The sequence below is a fragment of the Mizuhopecten yessoensis genome, unplaced genomic scaffold, assembly GCF_002113885.1.
Source record: "Mizuhopecten yessoensis strain PY_sf001 unplaced genomic scaffold, ASM211388v2 scaffold7055, whole genome shotgun sequence".
NCBI classification, from domain to species: Eukaryota; Metazoa; Mollusca; class Bivalvia; order Pectinida; family Pectinidae; genus Mizuhopecten; species Mizuhopecten yessoensis.
In genome coordinates this window covers 462,159-479,593 of record NW_018406858.1, presented here as the reverse complement: position 1 = coordinate 479,593, position 17,435 = coordinate 462,159, and the positions used below count along the sequence as shown (strand labels likewise).

Genomic DNA, 17,435 nt, shown 5'->3' with positions numbered 1-17,435 from the left:
AAAGGGTCTGGAAGAGGGCTGGTTCAATGTGTGGAGGGAGGGTCTGGAGGTGGCTGGTTCAATGGATGTGTGGAGGGAGGCTGGTTCAATGGATGTGTGGAGGGAGGGTCTGGAGGGAGGTTGGTTCAATCGATGTGTGGAGGGAGGGTCTGGAGGGAGGCTGGTTCAACGGAGGTGTGGATGGAGGGGCTGGAGGGAGGCTGGTTCAATGGGTGTGTGGATAGTCTTGAGGGAGGTTGGTTCAAAAGGGTGTGTAGAGGGAGGGTGAAGAGGGAGGCTGGTTCAATGGAGATTTGGAGGGAGGGCCTGGAGGGAGGTTGGTTCAATCAATATGTGGAAGGAGGCTGGTTCAATGAATGTGCGGAGGGAGGCTGGTTCAATGGGTGTGTGGAGAGTCTGGAGGGAGGTTGGTTCAAAAGGGCGTGTAGAGGGAGGGTGAGGAGGGGGGCTGGTTCAATGGAGATTTGGAGGGAGGGTCTGGAGGGAGGTTGGTTCAATCGATGTGTGGAGGGAGGGCCTGGAGGGAGGTTGGTTCAATCAATATGTGGAGGGAGGCTGGTTCAATGGATGTGTGGAGGGAGGCTGGGTCAATGGGGGTGTGGAAGGAGGATCTGGAGGGAGGCTGATCCAATGGATGTGTGTCGGGAGGATCTGGAGGGAGGCTGGTTCAATGGGGGTGTGGAGAGTCTGGAGGGAGGTTGGTTCAAAAGGGTGTGTAGAGGGAGGGTGAAGAGGGAGGCTGGTTCAATGGAGATTTGGAGGGAGGGCCTGGAGGGAGGTTGGTTCAATCAATATGTGGAAGGAGGCTGGTTCAATGGATGTGCGGAGGGAGGCTGGTTCAATGGGTGTGTGGAGAGTCTGGAGGGAGGTTGGTTCAAAAGGGTGTGTAGAGGGAGGGAGAGGAGGGAGGCTGGTTCAATGGAGATTTGGAGGGAGGGCCTGGAGGGAGGTTGGTTCAATCAATATGTGGAAGGAGGCTGGTTCAATGGATGTGCGGAGGGAGGCTGGTTCAATGGGTGTGTGGAGGGAGGATCTGGGGGGAGGCTGGTTCAATGGGTGTGTGGAAGGAGGATCTGGAGGGAGGCTGGTTCAATGGGGGTGTGGAGAGTCTGGAGGGAGGTTGGTTCAAAAGGGTGTGTAGAGGGAGGGTGAAGAGGGAGGCTGGTTCAATGGAGATTTGGAGGGAGGGCCTGGAGGGAGGTTGGTTCAATCGATGTGTGGAGGGAGGGTCTGGAGGGAGGCTGGTCCAATGGGTGTGTGGAGAGTCTGGAGGGAGGTTGGTTCAAAAGGGCGTGTAGAGGGAGGGTGAGGAGGGGGGCTGGTTCAATGGAGATTTGGAGGGAGGGTCTGGAGGGAGGTTGGTTCAATCAATATGTGGAAGGAGGCTGGTTCAATGAATGTGCGGAGGGAGGCTGGTTCAATGGGTGTGTAGAGGGAGGATCTGGAAGGAGGCTGGTTCAATGGAGATGTGGAGGGAGGGTCTGGAGGGAGGCTGGTTCAACGGAGGTGTGGATGGAGGGGCTGGAGGGAGGCTGGTTCAACGGAGGTGTGGATGGAGGATCTTGAGGGAGGCTGGTTCAATGGTTGTGTGGAGGGAGGGTCTAGAGGGAGGCTGGTTCAAATGGTTGTGAGGAGGGAAGGTCTAGAGGGAGACTGGTTTAATGGGTGGGTGAAAGGATGGGCCTACAGACCACATATGCAGTCACAGAACGTTTCCCTCAGATACATCCATAAACGATTTAATGAAGTAATGGATGAAACAATATTTCCACAAAACATTGCTGTGCATCCCTATGTTACTTGATGACCCAGTATTATGAACCTTTGCATGTTTCACACCCATAATTCAATCATTACAGCTATCTAACATCAATTATTGCGAACGGAAGCATAATCAGATAATTCCCAACAGAGCGTGTGACCCACCGATCCTACAGATCCTACGATCCATAAATCCACCCACCCATCACATGGCCTCCTGTGTGAGCAATTAAAACAAAAACTTGTAACTCACCTGCAAGCTGAAGTAGTAGGGGTCCCAGCAGCAGTAGTAGCACGGCACGAGTCCTTAGCATACTTCGTCCCTCTAATCACCTTGATGACATTCAGTCAGGCTACCTGAAGCAGTAAAAACAGTCTCATCAATCATTGACCATCATTCTGTTTTACGCCCACTACTCCCTGCATGCCTTGCTGCACATCCCGTACTGGTAACGTAACACACACGCAATATCGTACACGGAATTGATTGAATAAGCACATATAGATTCGGAATCTTTAACGGGACATTTCTGGGAGTGGGCTTCATCATCTATTACAGACAACTAATTATTTTATAGAAACATTAATGCATTTATAGTTAATTTAATGTCCTTGACGATAACATCTAGCAGGACATTGATCATTTGGATTGTAATTGGTTGGTCCAATCACCATTTTAAACCCTGAACAAGGCATCATTATCAAGGCACTAATTCACCTGTAATGTAGGCTCTGTAATGACCATTTTACCACATTAACCTTCACACCAGTGAATTCAAGGGCACTGAAGCAGAATATCAGAATTTACGAGAAATACATGCCATATCATTGCTATCTCGACCCGATGAGTGAGGTTAAAAAAGCAGTCCTGTGTTCAGTCATTATGATAAAAAGGGTTGGTTTCATGATGCAGTGGATCGCACTCGACTTTCACCAGGACAACCAGAATTTGATTCCCTGATCAAACATGAGAAGATAAAAGGTTACCTGCCGGAACACTCAGGTTTTCCCAGACTCCTCTGGTTTCCTCCCACCCCTGCATCATTCCACCTCGGTCAACAACAGTGATTAATAAATATGACTTGTTTAATTATAGTTGTAATATTTATAAAGTTTATATTTTAGGTCATAATACAGTTGACTTTCTTAGACTTCCAAATACTGTACATTTGTAATCTTCAAAATGATTTTATACACCCAGACATAAAGTACATGTTTTAGCAGTAGTTTTAATATAGTGCTCTTTTAGGATTTCTGATTGTGCTAAGTTATGAATGCACCAACTGAAGATCTTGGATATTGTTCTTTATAGGATATTTTTGGGGTGCGCCATTTCATCAATGCACTGATCTATTATTATTTGAGAATCCGCTAAAATTTGAGTGCACTAAAATAAGTAAGTTTACAGTATATTTTGTACTTTGTTACCTAGCCACAGGCCCTAGATTTTAACCCATGCTCCTATCTGGAGTTTATCATTTTCAGCATTTCCCTCTGCCTGAGGACATAAAGCTTTCATCAGAATGTATATGACATGTCCAGGTTTTCTGTTGGTTCAGTTCTTGAACAAAATGACAAGTGATCACATCTTTTAATACACTGATATGGCAAGAGATATTTATCTAACTGGTATTTTCTGAGAGAGATTCCAAAAATCCATAACGCACATGCAGATAATTGTCATTCTGTTTCAGTACAATATGTTTTATAACGATTCTCTGTCATTGATAGATTGGCTTGCCCAGGGGACAGTAACTGTCTCAGCTTCATTGTCATACAGACAGCTGGTGGATCAAGACAACTGTCACAGCTGATTACCAGCAAATCAAAATGTTTCGTTCAATCATGAATAAAAGCAACTATTATTTTAAAAGTTTTTAGAACAAAAGCACTCATGGAATAATAGGCAGATAATGTTATAAAGTCAGATACAGTATGAATTGGATGTGCTGACATTCCATGTCCTCCATTAGCCAATGCAGACTGGCCATCAATCAACTTCTTGTTAGGACATGACAAAACTTTTACCACAAAACCTTACCACAAAACCCACAATACCACATCTGATTGTAACACTATGATCTAACAAGTTAACTGTCCACTTAGCCTTCTCCCTCCCTTCTGTGTACCCATCACAACATACTTAAAAGGATCAAGAAACCTAACAGAAATTTAGATGGATTTAACTTATTCTGAANGGGGGGGGGGGGGGGGGGGGGGGGGGGGTTTCGGCTGTGAGGATCACCAACATGTTAACAGCTGATCCCTTGTATCATTCATCTGTTATCAGGATCCTCCCAACCAACCAACACACTGTTGAAACTTTCTCATCAATATAGATGATAGGAGACAAGGAGGGGATGATGAACCAACACCCAGTAGTGTATCCATAGCCAAGGGCACCTGCTGACCTCCCTCTGTAGCACAGGGGCCTGACACATTGATATTCTTTATCAGTTTCATGGTCTAAGGAGGCTGAGGCCCATTGTGGTCTATAAGGTATCCAATACACAGAACCTCCATCTCCCCTACTTTAATTTCTTGACACTAAACATGTCCTCTACATCTATAAATAGGCTTTTGATCTTTATCAAAGATATAAATAAACTTTAACATCCCTATGTGGAACTGCTTGACTGAATTCCTTAGTTATCACACAAACCACATACTACACCCACACAGTTGTGCCACGCCCACAATGGCACCACACCCACACATAAACATTTCTCCAAATAACAAATGATCAGGAGTCATGTAATTCTACACTAGAAGCAGCAGTCATTACATATCGCACAAAATGTAACACAACCTATTAGTAAGATACTTTTGAGACTTAGATTTAACAGCTTTTTCATCTATATACACACATGTATATAACAATTATATATTATAACACTTCATTACAAAAACATATTAGAATATCTTAATTAACACTTCAGGGAAATTAACTTCATATCATTTGTTAGGAAAGCGTCTCACAATCAGTTAATTTAGAGAAATGCATTATATCATTTGACTCTTAAGGGAAATACTTCATATCATTTGACTCTTAGGGAAATACTTCATATCATTTGACTCTTAAGGGAAATACTTTATAACATCTGTTACCTAAAGGAATTTGTCTCACCATCTGTAAATTTAGTATTTTATACCATTTGACACTTCAGGGATATACTTAACATGAATTGAAACATTTGGGGATGAGCCTTTATCGTAAACACTTTAGGGAAAACAAAACATCCTTGGAGATCAGGGAATTATCAGCACACACTTCTTACACATTACGTAAAATAATCAAAACTGTTTTCTACTGAAGAGTTGCCGATTTAACCAATATGTAACATTAAATACAGATTACTGATCCACAAACCATAGGTCACAGTTAATACAACTTATTCAGGTCATTACGATGAATAGATTATTATCCACTTTCTGGTTATGTATTTATCCCTGGCAATGGAGTGTTGTGCCTACAAGAGACTTGTAATCCGACTCATCAATACTAGCATACCTCTAATGGCTGGCCCTGATAGAGCACCGCTGAGTACTGAAGCAGGATACATGGAACAGCAGCCATTGCAGTCACACACAAAAACACAAATAAACATCCATCAAAATTTAAAAAAAAACACCAATTGATAGAAACCATAACCGATTACACAGTCTTGAGATTCCTGTGATGGGAGACTGTGGCTTGTAATTTGATTTGTAGTTTTAGTTGACAGGTACAAATCGGAACTCAATTACGGTTAACGCCATATGGTATGATGGAGATTCCATCTGTCTATTACAGGCGACACTTGAGTATAATTTTGAGATGTAATTGAAGATTCTGACAGAAAAATGTTCTACAATCAATTTACAATCTATTTTCCAGGTTAAGGGATCATTTGTGAAGTTGTCCTGACTTCCCCATCTTTTCTCGTTGGGACCTGTCTTCACTTCAACAAACTGCTACAGAGCAAAACAGTATAACACACCAACTTTCCATCACTGTGATACATAAAATTCTCTGTAACTGGATTCAGTACACAATTACAGATTTCTCAAACACCCCATGGACAATAAAGACAGGAGGTTTATCATGGGACAAGGGCAGAGTTATTATGGAACAGGGTAGTGTAATCATGGAACAAGCATATGGTAATAATGGGATAATGGCAGGGATATCAAGGAGCAAGGGTAGGTTAATCATGGGACAGTTATAGAATAATCATTGGACAATCGCAGGGCTATAATGGAACAAATTAAATTGGTAGCTAATAGGGTAATCATGGAACAAGGACTTGGTTATCATGAAACAATAGTAGGGTAATCGTGGGACAATGGGAGGGCTATCATGGAACAAGGGCAGGGTAATCATGGGACAATGGAAGGGCTATCATGGAACAAGGGCAGGGTAATCATGGGACAATGGCAAGGTTATCATTGTTCAAAGACAGGGTTATCACGGCAACAATGGCAAGGTTATCATGGGACAATGGCAAGGTTATCATTGTATAAAGACAGGGTAATCATGGCGACAATGGCAGGGTAATCATAGGACAAAGGCAAGGTTATCATTGTATAAAGACAGGGTTATCATGGCGACAATGGCAGGGTAATCATAGGACAATGAAGGCTATCATAGGACAATGGCAAGGTTATCATTGTAAAAAGACAGGGTTATCATGACGACAATGGCAGGGTTATCATGGGACAATCGCAAGGTTATCATTGTATAAAGACAGGGTTATCATGGCGACAATGGCAGGGTAATCATAGGACAAAGGCAAGGGTATCATTGGATAAAGACAGGGTTATCATGGCGACAATGGCAGGGGAATCATAGGACAATGAAGGGTATCATAGGACAATGGCAAGGTTATCATTGTATAAAGACAGGGTAAGCATGGCGACAATGGCAGGGTAATCATAGGACAATGAAGGCTATCATAGGGCAATGGCAAGGTTATCATTGTAAAAAGACAGGGGTATCATGACGACAATGGCAGGGTAATCATAGGACAATAAAGGCTATCATAGGACAAAGGCAAGGTTATCATGATTCCAGTGTAATCATGGGACAAAGAGGGTTATCATGCAACAAAGTTAGGGTGATAATAGGATTGAAAACAGGGGACAAGGGTAGTACTAAGATGGGGTGAAGACAAGGTTATGATGGTACAATGGCAGGGTTATCATGGGACAAAGATAGGCTAAAGTCAGGGTTACTGTTAATGGGACAAAAACAGGGTTATCATGAAAGTATTAGGACAATGTCCTTTTAGGACAAAGATGGGATCACCATGGACACTCAGGTCAAGGTTGTCATATAGGACAAGGGCAGGGTTATCATTTTCAAGAACAAGGAAAGAATGCTGTCCAATCAAATTTGCTTTTTGATCTGCAGAATGTAAAAAATGGTAACTGATGTACGTAAACAAAAGTTACAGTCTGATATGGATATGGATATAGTAAGTATATACAGTTACAACTAATGATAAAACGACAGTATCTACCCCAGTAGGTCCACACTACAGTACAGATCAGAGAACAGGAAATTAGGAAACATAAATCTAACATGTACCAAATTGTTCCGTTGCAGATAATTACCAATAACTGAGAAACAAATGCAATATTTAAAGGAAAGGGAGAAGAAGGAAGTTTACTTCAGATTTATAGAGCAAAATAGGGATATCTGAATGAGATAGTTGATACCATATTAAGTGGTAATTACATCTGCAAAGGTATTGACAAGCAAGACCTACACAGAAAGTCTTAATACACATAGCTCTTGTACACATCTCTATCCAACCAAAATGTTATTTACCTGTGTGTTTTTTTCAGGTAGATGCCTTCCTCTCATGTATGTGTCCCAGTAAAACGTTCATGTAAATCTACACTATAGTTTTTATCCAGCACACCACTCATCCTCACACCACATGTTAGTATTATCAACACACTACAATAATATTTTCTAAACCAGTCGTACAGTTAAACCACAGCTGTAATTTCTACTATAATTGAGCCTTGCTTCAGTGAGCAATGAGCCAGCTAGCTCACGATCAGCTGATTAATTATTTACCTGTATCAGCGTAAACAAAAAATTACAATGGGAAAAATCCTGAAGCATGCTGTCCAGCGGCGGAGGGGCCCACTATAATAGTAGTTCATTAGACTTCACGTTAGAATTATACGTCTCGCTTGTCCTCCACAAACCTGAGGTGAACCAGACTCTTTTAATTTTTAATTTACTAAACATAACTCTCTTTTGTTCAGTTAAGATTTTGTCATAGGTTGTTTGGGGTATAAAGCTATATTTGATGGATATTGCAGGCTATATCATTATCAAACTTAACATGTAAAATCCCAATGATTGTGTATAAAGAATACATGGAAAGTTTTTTTATCCACCAGCTAACAGCTGGCGGTCTCTGGTGGAAGTTAAATTGACTAATAGAATCATCCTCTACCTTGAAGGTTTGACAGGGAAATCTCTGATCCTTGGGGTGATTTTTTATAGCCCAAGGCTCTGCCAAGGATTAAACAACTAAGTAATCACCTCGAGAATCGGAGATTTCTCTGTCAGACCTTCAAGGCAGGGATGATTCTATTCCTCTTATCCTATATTTTCAGTCACAACTCCACCGAATCTGTGCTTGTCATGCAAATAAAAGCATATGTGGGATATGAATATTGCCATTATAGTTATTAATGATGTCACAATTAGATTATAAATCATTACGTAACAGAATATAAATTGCAAAAATCAATACCTATTTAATATTTCATCATACAGAATACATGTGTGGAATGAATTATCATAGTACATTTGTATATCAACAAAATAAGTCAAAATATATCATCTACATGGGCATTCCTCATGTGAGCAGTCATTTTTATACACTGTAACTTCAAAATAGTTCTGCTTGAACTGAGCACATGCTATTCTACACGAGGTTATCTCCCATTAAGAAGTGAGTAATAGAATCCTACATTTGTGTGTGATGTAAACAGAGAAATCCTAACCTGCTAATTAAGTGTCAAACTTAAAAAGCTTATCCCAAGAGATTTTTTCTGTCTGCATTATAAAGGAGTAATTGCTTATTTTCCCCCCCAACACTTTTACTTACTGTAAAACCAATACGTTACTGTAAACCCAATTCCCCACGCCGTCAAGGACGACGGACATGTGTGCGACACCATTAATGACGATGCTACTGATCTGGTTACACTGCATAAAGTTATGATGGCGATGTTTTTAGAATAATATTGCGTGAAAACTGTCTATCTAGGTAGGTCAAGACAGGTTAATATTTTCCAGAGCAAAAACAGGAATGCACCTTTGAAGTGTTGGAGGATGTACAAGCTGATCTTCCTGGCTAAAACAGGAGACGCAACTCTGAAGGGCAGGAGAAAGCTGGTTCATAGCTGGTATTTAATCTGGTCCTAGTTGACAAAATCAGCAAGTGTGTATGTATATCTTGGAAGTGATCCCCTCCTTTGAAGAAGAACCCTCTATAGTGTATGGTAACAAGGATTGACCTCCCTAACACGCCCCTCCCACCTCCAACTCTCTCACCTTATCTACTATCAGTACTATCCATAACCACCATAACATACCCATCAGCATACAGAAAAGCTCATAGGGAGTGACTGGAGGCCTGTTTCTAATGAAATTGCAAGAAGTATTTCTGAAAACTTTCATTACACACCTTCTATATTTCCATTCCTGTCGTACTCATTAGATACAAATAATACAGAATCCCAAACAACTGTCTACAGCTTTAGAGTTTACCTTGAAGTAAAGCAAATGGTCTGTATAGACTCCAGCATCTCTATCTCCTTAGGGAGTTCACAGCCCATATATCTTCATACAAATATCTATTGTAAACGACAGCCTTGTCTATCCTTATCTAGCCTTATCCTGTTATCTAATTTTATAACTTCAAAAGACATAAGATTTTATAGACTGTCTTTTAGAAATTCAAAAATTTCATGCTTAGAGTTAGAGAAACAAGATAAACAACTGTAAATAGTTGTAGAGTTTCATCTTAGCGTAAGCGATTAAACATTGGTTTTCAATATTTTACTTAATTAACCTGAACATTTTGACATTTTTTTTGCAGGCCTCTCTTTCCATGTTGCATATTTGCATATGATCATGTCACATAATTTTTGACTGTCGTTTAAATCATATTATAAGTTCATGAATTCAAATTACCCTGTCAAAGTTCTCCCTTTGAGGGTAATGAGGTAAAAATAACTGTTCATAAGTTCTCCTAATGAACCTGCTTCCTATGCAAAACACAATGCCCGTTATACATACAAATAATCAATGGTTACACTTAGCAACACAAGGCCTGCTCCGTGTGACATAATTAACATACACAGGTTAAAGCAGAAGGACATAAAAATGCAAAGAAAAGGAGAAATATACCAAGTTTGTAAATGCTTAAAATGATCTACCCATAGAAGCAGTATTATCTTCAAGTACCAACATTTAATGTGATAAAAGTCGAATCCATTCAATGAAATATCAAAATGTCCATCCTCTCTTGTGACCTTGCTTCCGTTTCTTACTTGGAAATCACATTGTCTTCAGTCCCTTATGACTGACTTCATTAAAGAAAGAAATCTTAACAACCTTCTGAAGGTCAATTAAAAGCTAGAACATTATGTAATCCAAGCTAATATGCCTTATAGAAACAGTGTGTTTATTGAGCACACAAGATGGATACCTGTTTTATGGGTCTTCTGCTTTTGTCTGTTAAAAACACAGCTTATCACAAACGACACAAAGTTTACCCAACAGACTTGAAATGGAATTTTATGTATTGCTATCTTAAACTTCTCCAAATTACAGTTTTATGGTGAATGACAATGTCTTCTCTAATGAAACACAATCTTGCCAATTTCAATTAACCCTCCTGTTCCCAGCAGATTATCATATACTTAACTGCGAGTCACAAGTGATATTATAGTACCCCATCCTTCAGTATAGTTTCATTGTATGCTCCTTTTGCTTCCTTTGCTACCTCACTTAACGCCAGTATACCTATATATGATACTTAACACACTTTTTAGTCTTCCCTTCACTGTTTCTTTTATATCTTCTGCGATACAGGGCCGAATACTAACATTCTGCTACACAAATTACGGCAGCACAAGAAGATGTTTGGAGTATGATTCAGTTGGGTCCTTTTGTCTCTCTTTAACACTGAAAACTAGGATGCTAATTTGTCTGCCCTCTGTTTGGCTTTGTATGTTTGTATCATTACAGCCTTCTCCTCTATATTTTCCTTGACTTTTATAAAATACTGCATATGTGATCATGATAAAATATCAAACAACATGTAAAACTACTTTCACTAGATATAGGTGTTCTCTCTATAACGACATCACAGCATGATAACCAATAATACATATGTCTTCTTATCAATCAGATGCATCTCCTCTCGATTAGGAATTTGATCACAATGATATGTATATTGATTAATGTCACTGAATTTTATTACCTTTCTATACCAGACCATTTCACAGCCAGTTGAATAATTACTAACAAAGTAAACAGATCGACAAAGGGACAGGCTTAATTTCCTGGTCATGTGACTATTCCCATGAGTCTGCTATGCCAGGCTATCCTGTCAGGTGACCACATGGTGTTGTGTCAGGTGCCGGCCATATAAAGCAGCGGAGCTGACAGTGACCAATACCCATTGTATCATGGTAACACAATGTTATGAGGATTTTTAAGGTTTATTTTACTTTAACTGAAAAATCCAATCGATATTTTATTTACCATACCACAGAATTAAACCCGTGTCATATATTGAGATCTGAAACTTAGCCAATTGTTTTGAATGATTAATCATTAATCATTCAAAACAACAGAATAAATGCTAGGAGAAAGCACCCACTTCATTTAACAACAGACCTTGATGCTTCAGACAATTTACCTGATAACACTCAATCAAACAATAAAGCTGACAGTGTATGTTAACCAAAGTCCCATGTACATAGTCCTGGTCAAGTCATCCCCTCAAGATAGATCACAAGAAGCACATACAATACAATCTATAATACACCACCTTACAGAATATAGACCCTGTCAACAGTTTATTTGGGTGCATTAAACCACTTTTACTTCCCTGTTTAATCAATTTAATCAGTAGTTATACAACTATTCCAATAAATTGAATACAGATGTAATTTAATTTTCTAAACACAATTAGACCACATTTATTGAAAAAAAACACATTTTATCACACTGATGCAATAGCTTAAGGAATGAAACCACATTTTGTTTCGGAGGTAACTTCCAGGTTTAGGTACTGATGAACTCATAGCAGTATCGCCATGACCCTGGCAATGTTAGAGGGGAGACACTAGGTAAGGAGGGGCAGCCAACGGTCTGATGTCCGCACGTTGTCACCAGAATCAACACGTTTAGCAGCTAAGATCTACGTTACATTGACTACCAAAGAACACTGATTCCCACATCTCTGTTGAGTGTTTTAATGACCATAGACAGGATTACTCACCCATCCCATTCACTCTACTACGTATACCCCAATGCAGACTGCTAACGTAAGCATAAAACAAAAACGGGATAAATTAATTTCCTCAATGCATTCAATTCATTTCCATAGAGTTTGCCGACGTTGTTTGAGTTTGATATACACACTTGCCAGCTTTGACAATGTCCACATCACTAGACACGCTATAATCAAGTTCAAAGTGAACGTTTCCAAGCTAGCTGCTAACAAATGTCCTATGATAGTTCGGCATGCAATCATCTGCTCCATCATTAACACTGCCAATAACTCACACAGATACTGTAACCCACAGATCCACAGAGGATGCACCACCGCTAACATTCAAATAAATCTCAACGGCTTCCGTACAAAAATGTTCCATCCCAATTTCAACGATTGACTTCCCATTATATAATTACACCATTACACAGATAGATATCGCAGTGTTCGTTTGTTACATTTGGAAGTTGCAAGGAATGCTTAAAACAATTGATCCAATAATTAGCACTAGCCAATGTGTTATTTCATATTCACAATCAGAACTCATCAAGACAAATGTTGTAATCAAATAAGTTCTGCATTAATTATATCAGTAAAATTAGTCCCAAGACAAATTTTCTATATATTTTATACCGATATAGTAACATGTATGCTATCCTATTCTCATAAAGGGCTCAGGTGTGTTTGACATGAAGACATTAACATTAGAATTGTCTTTACATACTGGAGGTGTGACAAGACAAATGATGGTTGAATTCCAATTTGGACTTCTGTGAGTAGTTCTGAGAAACATGAAGTCCTCTGATAAATAATACCCCTTCATCTTGCTTGTGTCACTCTATATGACTTGTGAGAACAATAATACGAGTAGGCGAACACAAATTGCACAAACTGACTTGAATGTACTCTAAAGTAATGAGGTAAGGTGCCCTTGACTAGGAATTTTGGAGCACAGAATGAGTAGCTTAAACTATTTTCAAGTCAATATTAAGGTGTCTGAATACATTTTAATGCTAAAAGGTCAATGTTGTAGTGACTGAGTCCCAGGTTTACAGTATACTGTTCTGTTACTCTTTTTATTAACAGATTCCTTCCTTAAGGTTTTCTAATGGAAAGAACTTACTGAAATTCAGGAAATTCACATAACTTAACATTTCCTGAACTCCTGTGGAAAAACTTGAAATACAGAATTTCGTTACACTGAGCAGCATTTGTGAAATTGCAGACGGATCACAATAACCTTGACCTTTGACCATTTAATCTGAAATTGTATAGGGTTCTTGCCTCTTATTTAACTACTTGTCTTCATTTAGCAGGAAACATTGATTACTCGCAACTTTCTTTAATGTCATTAGAAAGAAAATGTAAGAAAACTACCTGTTTAAAAAGGCCACCACAACTATAAGTAAAGTGACCTCTGGCACGCATCTGAAAGTACCACGAGTCCTTAACACTAACCTGCTTATCTTTAAATGAATAAGAGTTCATGCTTACTGTTTTTATTCCATTGTATTCATTAAGATTCATGGGTAAGGTTTAAAAGGTCAGCCTATATTATTGCCCTGAATTCTGCATTGAGTGATAGATATATATAAACCTGTATATGGTATTCAATAGGAAAATCATTCAAGTTTCTATGTATTATATTTTTAAAGCACCTACAATATTAAAAGTATTACTTCATTAACAAAGTGACAGAACTAAATTGTAATCTTTGGCACAATATTCTAATGACATCATGCTTGACAGCAAGGCTGTACACCATGTCAAATAGGCTACTAAATTCAGTTTCAACATTTTCCCCTATTGCCTGGTAAGATTTGCCAATAAAACTTTGCTCAATAATTGTGTTGGTAAGTTAATATTAAGGTGAGTGTAGCAAAGGTGTAACAAAACAGCCATTTATTCTATCATCACTCCATCCACATCCACACCTGAAAAGAAAATCTGCAGTTTGAATGCAGTGACTAGAAAGTACCATTTTCATTGGTCCATTCCAAAACTCTTAAAGTGATAACGATCATCACATTGTCAAAAACATAATAAATGGTGATAGCACATTTTAAAATCTGTGTGACCGATTGACAAAGGAGTACATATAAAAAGGAAGGGTGTTTTTTCTGATCCTAAGTCACCATTTAAACTTCCAGTTGTCGATATCTGGAGCCTGGAAATGTATTTTTCTACCATCAAACCTACACAAAACAAAAAATATTTTCAGTCTTTGTCAGGTAGGTGTCTATAAATCCTGACAATTGTCACTAGCTTTGAACCTTAAATATTAATGCAGCAGCCAAACCCTTTGTAGTGAGTGATTTAGTTGTACGAGTCCTTGAGCGATTTTGTCAAGTCTGTAGTCAAGGGCTTTGTAATGGTACCATATGTCACCAGTGGCATACACAAGGTCAAACCTTTGCAATTCATGAAGCATTTAAAATTGTATGCCCCCAACTTCTGAGGTAAGAGTAATGTTATTTCATTTCGGTATCAGATCTAGCAACAGACCCTTATTCTTTTCAATAAAAAAGATATAGCTACCAGTATAGAGCAGAAACCTTAATGGTGTTTCAAAACATTCATTAGTCCTATAGTTAGCTGTCATCCCCAGATTACAACACTGAACTGGTAAATACCAATGTAAGGATTGGTAACGGGCCTTGTGAAGAAGGGTAAGCTTATAATTCTCTCCTAAACCCCTGTGATAATTAACCTGCAAGACCATCCTTGTTTGTCCTCAACTCATTAACCCCTGAAATTTCATGATGGTCTATTCCAACCTTTGATTTGGAAGAGTTCAAATGAGTCTTCAGGGGTGAATGTGTTAAGAGCCAGGAAAACCATCTTGTCCTGGACCTTGTCAGAGACTAGGGGACCTCCTTAGTTTGTCCTATTAAATCCTATCACAGCATCAGAAATAGAGATACAAACCTGAACATACACAAGGACACAAACATGTTACACAAAGCTTCTTATGTCTGTATTTACTTATATGACAGTTAGTAGTTTTATTCTTCCTTGTCTCCTTTTTACAAAAGTTACAATCCTTCAGATCTTGCCGTCTACTTATGAAGGTTTAGTAATGATACAAATGTACTTTTAGGCTATGATATTAATACAATTTTGCATTAGACAATAACCATTTTGAATTCACAAGTACAAAGCTGTCATGTATCCTTTCTAACTGACCTGATGACAATTCCATATATTTGGTGATATCCTGTGTAACTGAGAGTGTTAGGCCACTGTACTTATTTGTATTATGTTGGTAGGACTTTCTCTGAGCCAGACCTCTAGGATCCTTTGTTTTGGCCCAGCCTCTGAAGCCAGAGATAAGCTAACCCCGGAACCTATAAAGGTCATGCCATCAACACAGATTACTTGCCTACATATGAAAGTTGTCTTATCAGTCTCCACAGCCGGCAGGTCTTCAAATGGCCTTTTTTGTTTGTGAAATGTGTTTATCATTGCAACATTCCTACACAGGACTCAATGTTACAGCTAGGAGATGATAAATTATAGCCAGACTATCATTGACAGTATAGAGTACTTACTATACTCCAACACAACATTCACGCTCACACAGCTGGTAAGTTCATAAACTTATAAAACTCAAAAGGGTCTTCCTGATGTTATTTGGTTTGAAAACTGAAACATTTTAACTTCCTACCAAACATCACAAACAAGAAGTTAATGTTATTTTCAAGTTTCGTTGTATAAAGCAAATTCATTATTTTTTTTAAATTGAAGGGTCTTTCTGATGTTATTTGGTTTGAAAACTGAAACATTTTATCTTCCTACCAAACATCACAAACAAGAAGTTAATGTTATTTTCAAGTTTCGTTGTATAAAGCAAATTCATATTTTTTTTTTAAATTTAGGTGATATGTATGTTATCAAAAAAGTGAATTGTTTGAAAAGACTATATACATTTTGTAGATTGCTATGTGAGACAAAAGCTTAGCATGTCATTTTCATTATTTCAACCAAAAACCGAGAATAACAGTGTTTTCTGATATTTTTTGTCTCTTTTCACAAAAATCTTCATCTTATGGAAATGTCAAAGAGAATTTCTTCTAGTTTCCTAGAAAATTATGTTGTAATCCATGCCATCACTTGCGTACGATAGGATATAACAGCCATCTGTGGAAAGGTCAAAGGAGATGTACACATATTTAAAATGCTATCATTCAGTTCTTCTCTTGGAAATTTTTCTGAGACAGTAAAAGATGGGTAGCATGTATTCTTCTAATATGTCCCTTGCCCCTATAAATCCAAATATTTTTTACAATTGAGACATCTGTAGACTCGTATCTTAAGTATGGGATTACTCATGATATATCTATTCTATAAGTGCAGTCCTAAGATCACACCAACTATTTCCTTGAGAAAATGTACTTAGTTTGGAAATGGGTATCATGGTATTAATACTTTGTTAAAGTACTCTACTTAAATAAGACTATAACAAGATTACTGCTAAAATCATATTACAACTAAAATAAGTAGATTTACAATGTTCTATGAAGTCTTTTTTCATTCCAAGTCCTTTGATCATTTTAACACTTCTTGTTTTACTGCATCAGGTCAATTCCTAGTATCATATATATATATATGTGAAATACTAATAGAATCTTTCACCCCCTTGGGGGTGAGATAGGAGAATCTCAACCCGAGGGAGAGGATTCTTAAGCTGCCAAACACGAGGCTTTGCCGAGTGTTTGGCAACTAAAGAATCTTTCCCCGAGGGTTGAGATTCCACTATCTCACCCACAAGGGGGGTGAATGATTCTTTTTCTCTTACCCTGTTCTTTCATTGTGTATCATATGCACAATGTAATGATAACGTTACATGCTAAATTCAGGGTTGACGTGACGTTGATGGATTGCTGACGTGACGTCATTGTATTGTTAAAGTGATGTCATGCCATTGTTAGGAATAGGGGATTCCCCCTGTCTCAACCCTAGGGTGAGACAAGGAAATCTCACACCGGTAAAAGTGCGGATACACCTGTCCAGGGTAAGAGAAAGTTCTGTCTATACACACTTATTATTTCACAAATGTCCAACAACAATGTTCCTTTTATAACAGAGCCTTCATTGTATACAGAAAATTACAAGTCATTCACAAAATAAAACCTTCATCTAAACTCCCTAATA

At 38.6% G+C, this 17,435-nt stretch overlaps 1 protein-coding gene across 11 annotated transcripts in view; it reads right to left on the bottom strand.

The window, feature by feature from the left end:
• LOC110453006 overlaps positions 1 to 17,435 on the bottom strand; it is a 104,256-nt gene that overhangs the window by 24,923 nt on the left and 61,898 nt on the right. For 10 of the 11 annotated variants that reach the window (XM_021501803.1, XM_021501804.1, XM_021501808.1 and 7 more), the window contains one exon: positions 2,015 to 2,118. In XM_021501803.1, coding sequence (XP_021357478.1) covers positions 2,015 to 2,075 — 61 coding nt within the window. In that variant the 5' untranslated portion in view covers positions 2,076 to 2,118. Of the gene's footprint in view, positions 1 to 2,014; positions 2,119 to 7,573; positions 7,716 to 17,435 lie in introns of those variants that run through there. The other variant, XM_021501810.1, reaches the window with a different exon arrangement.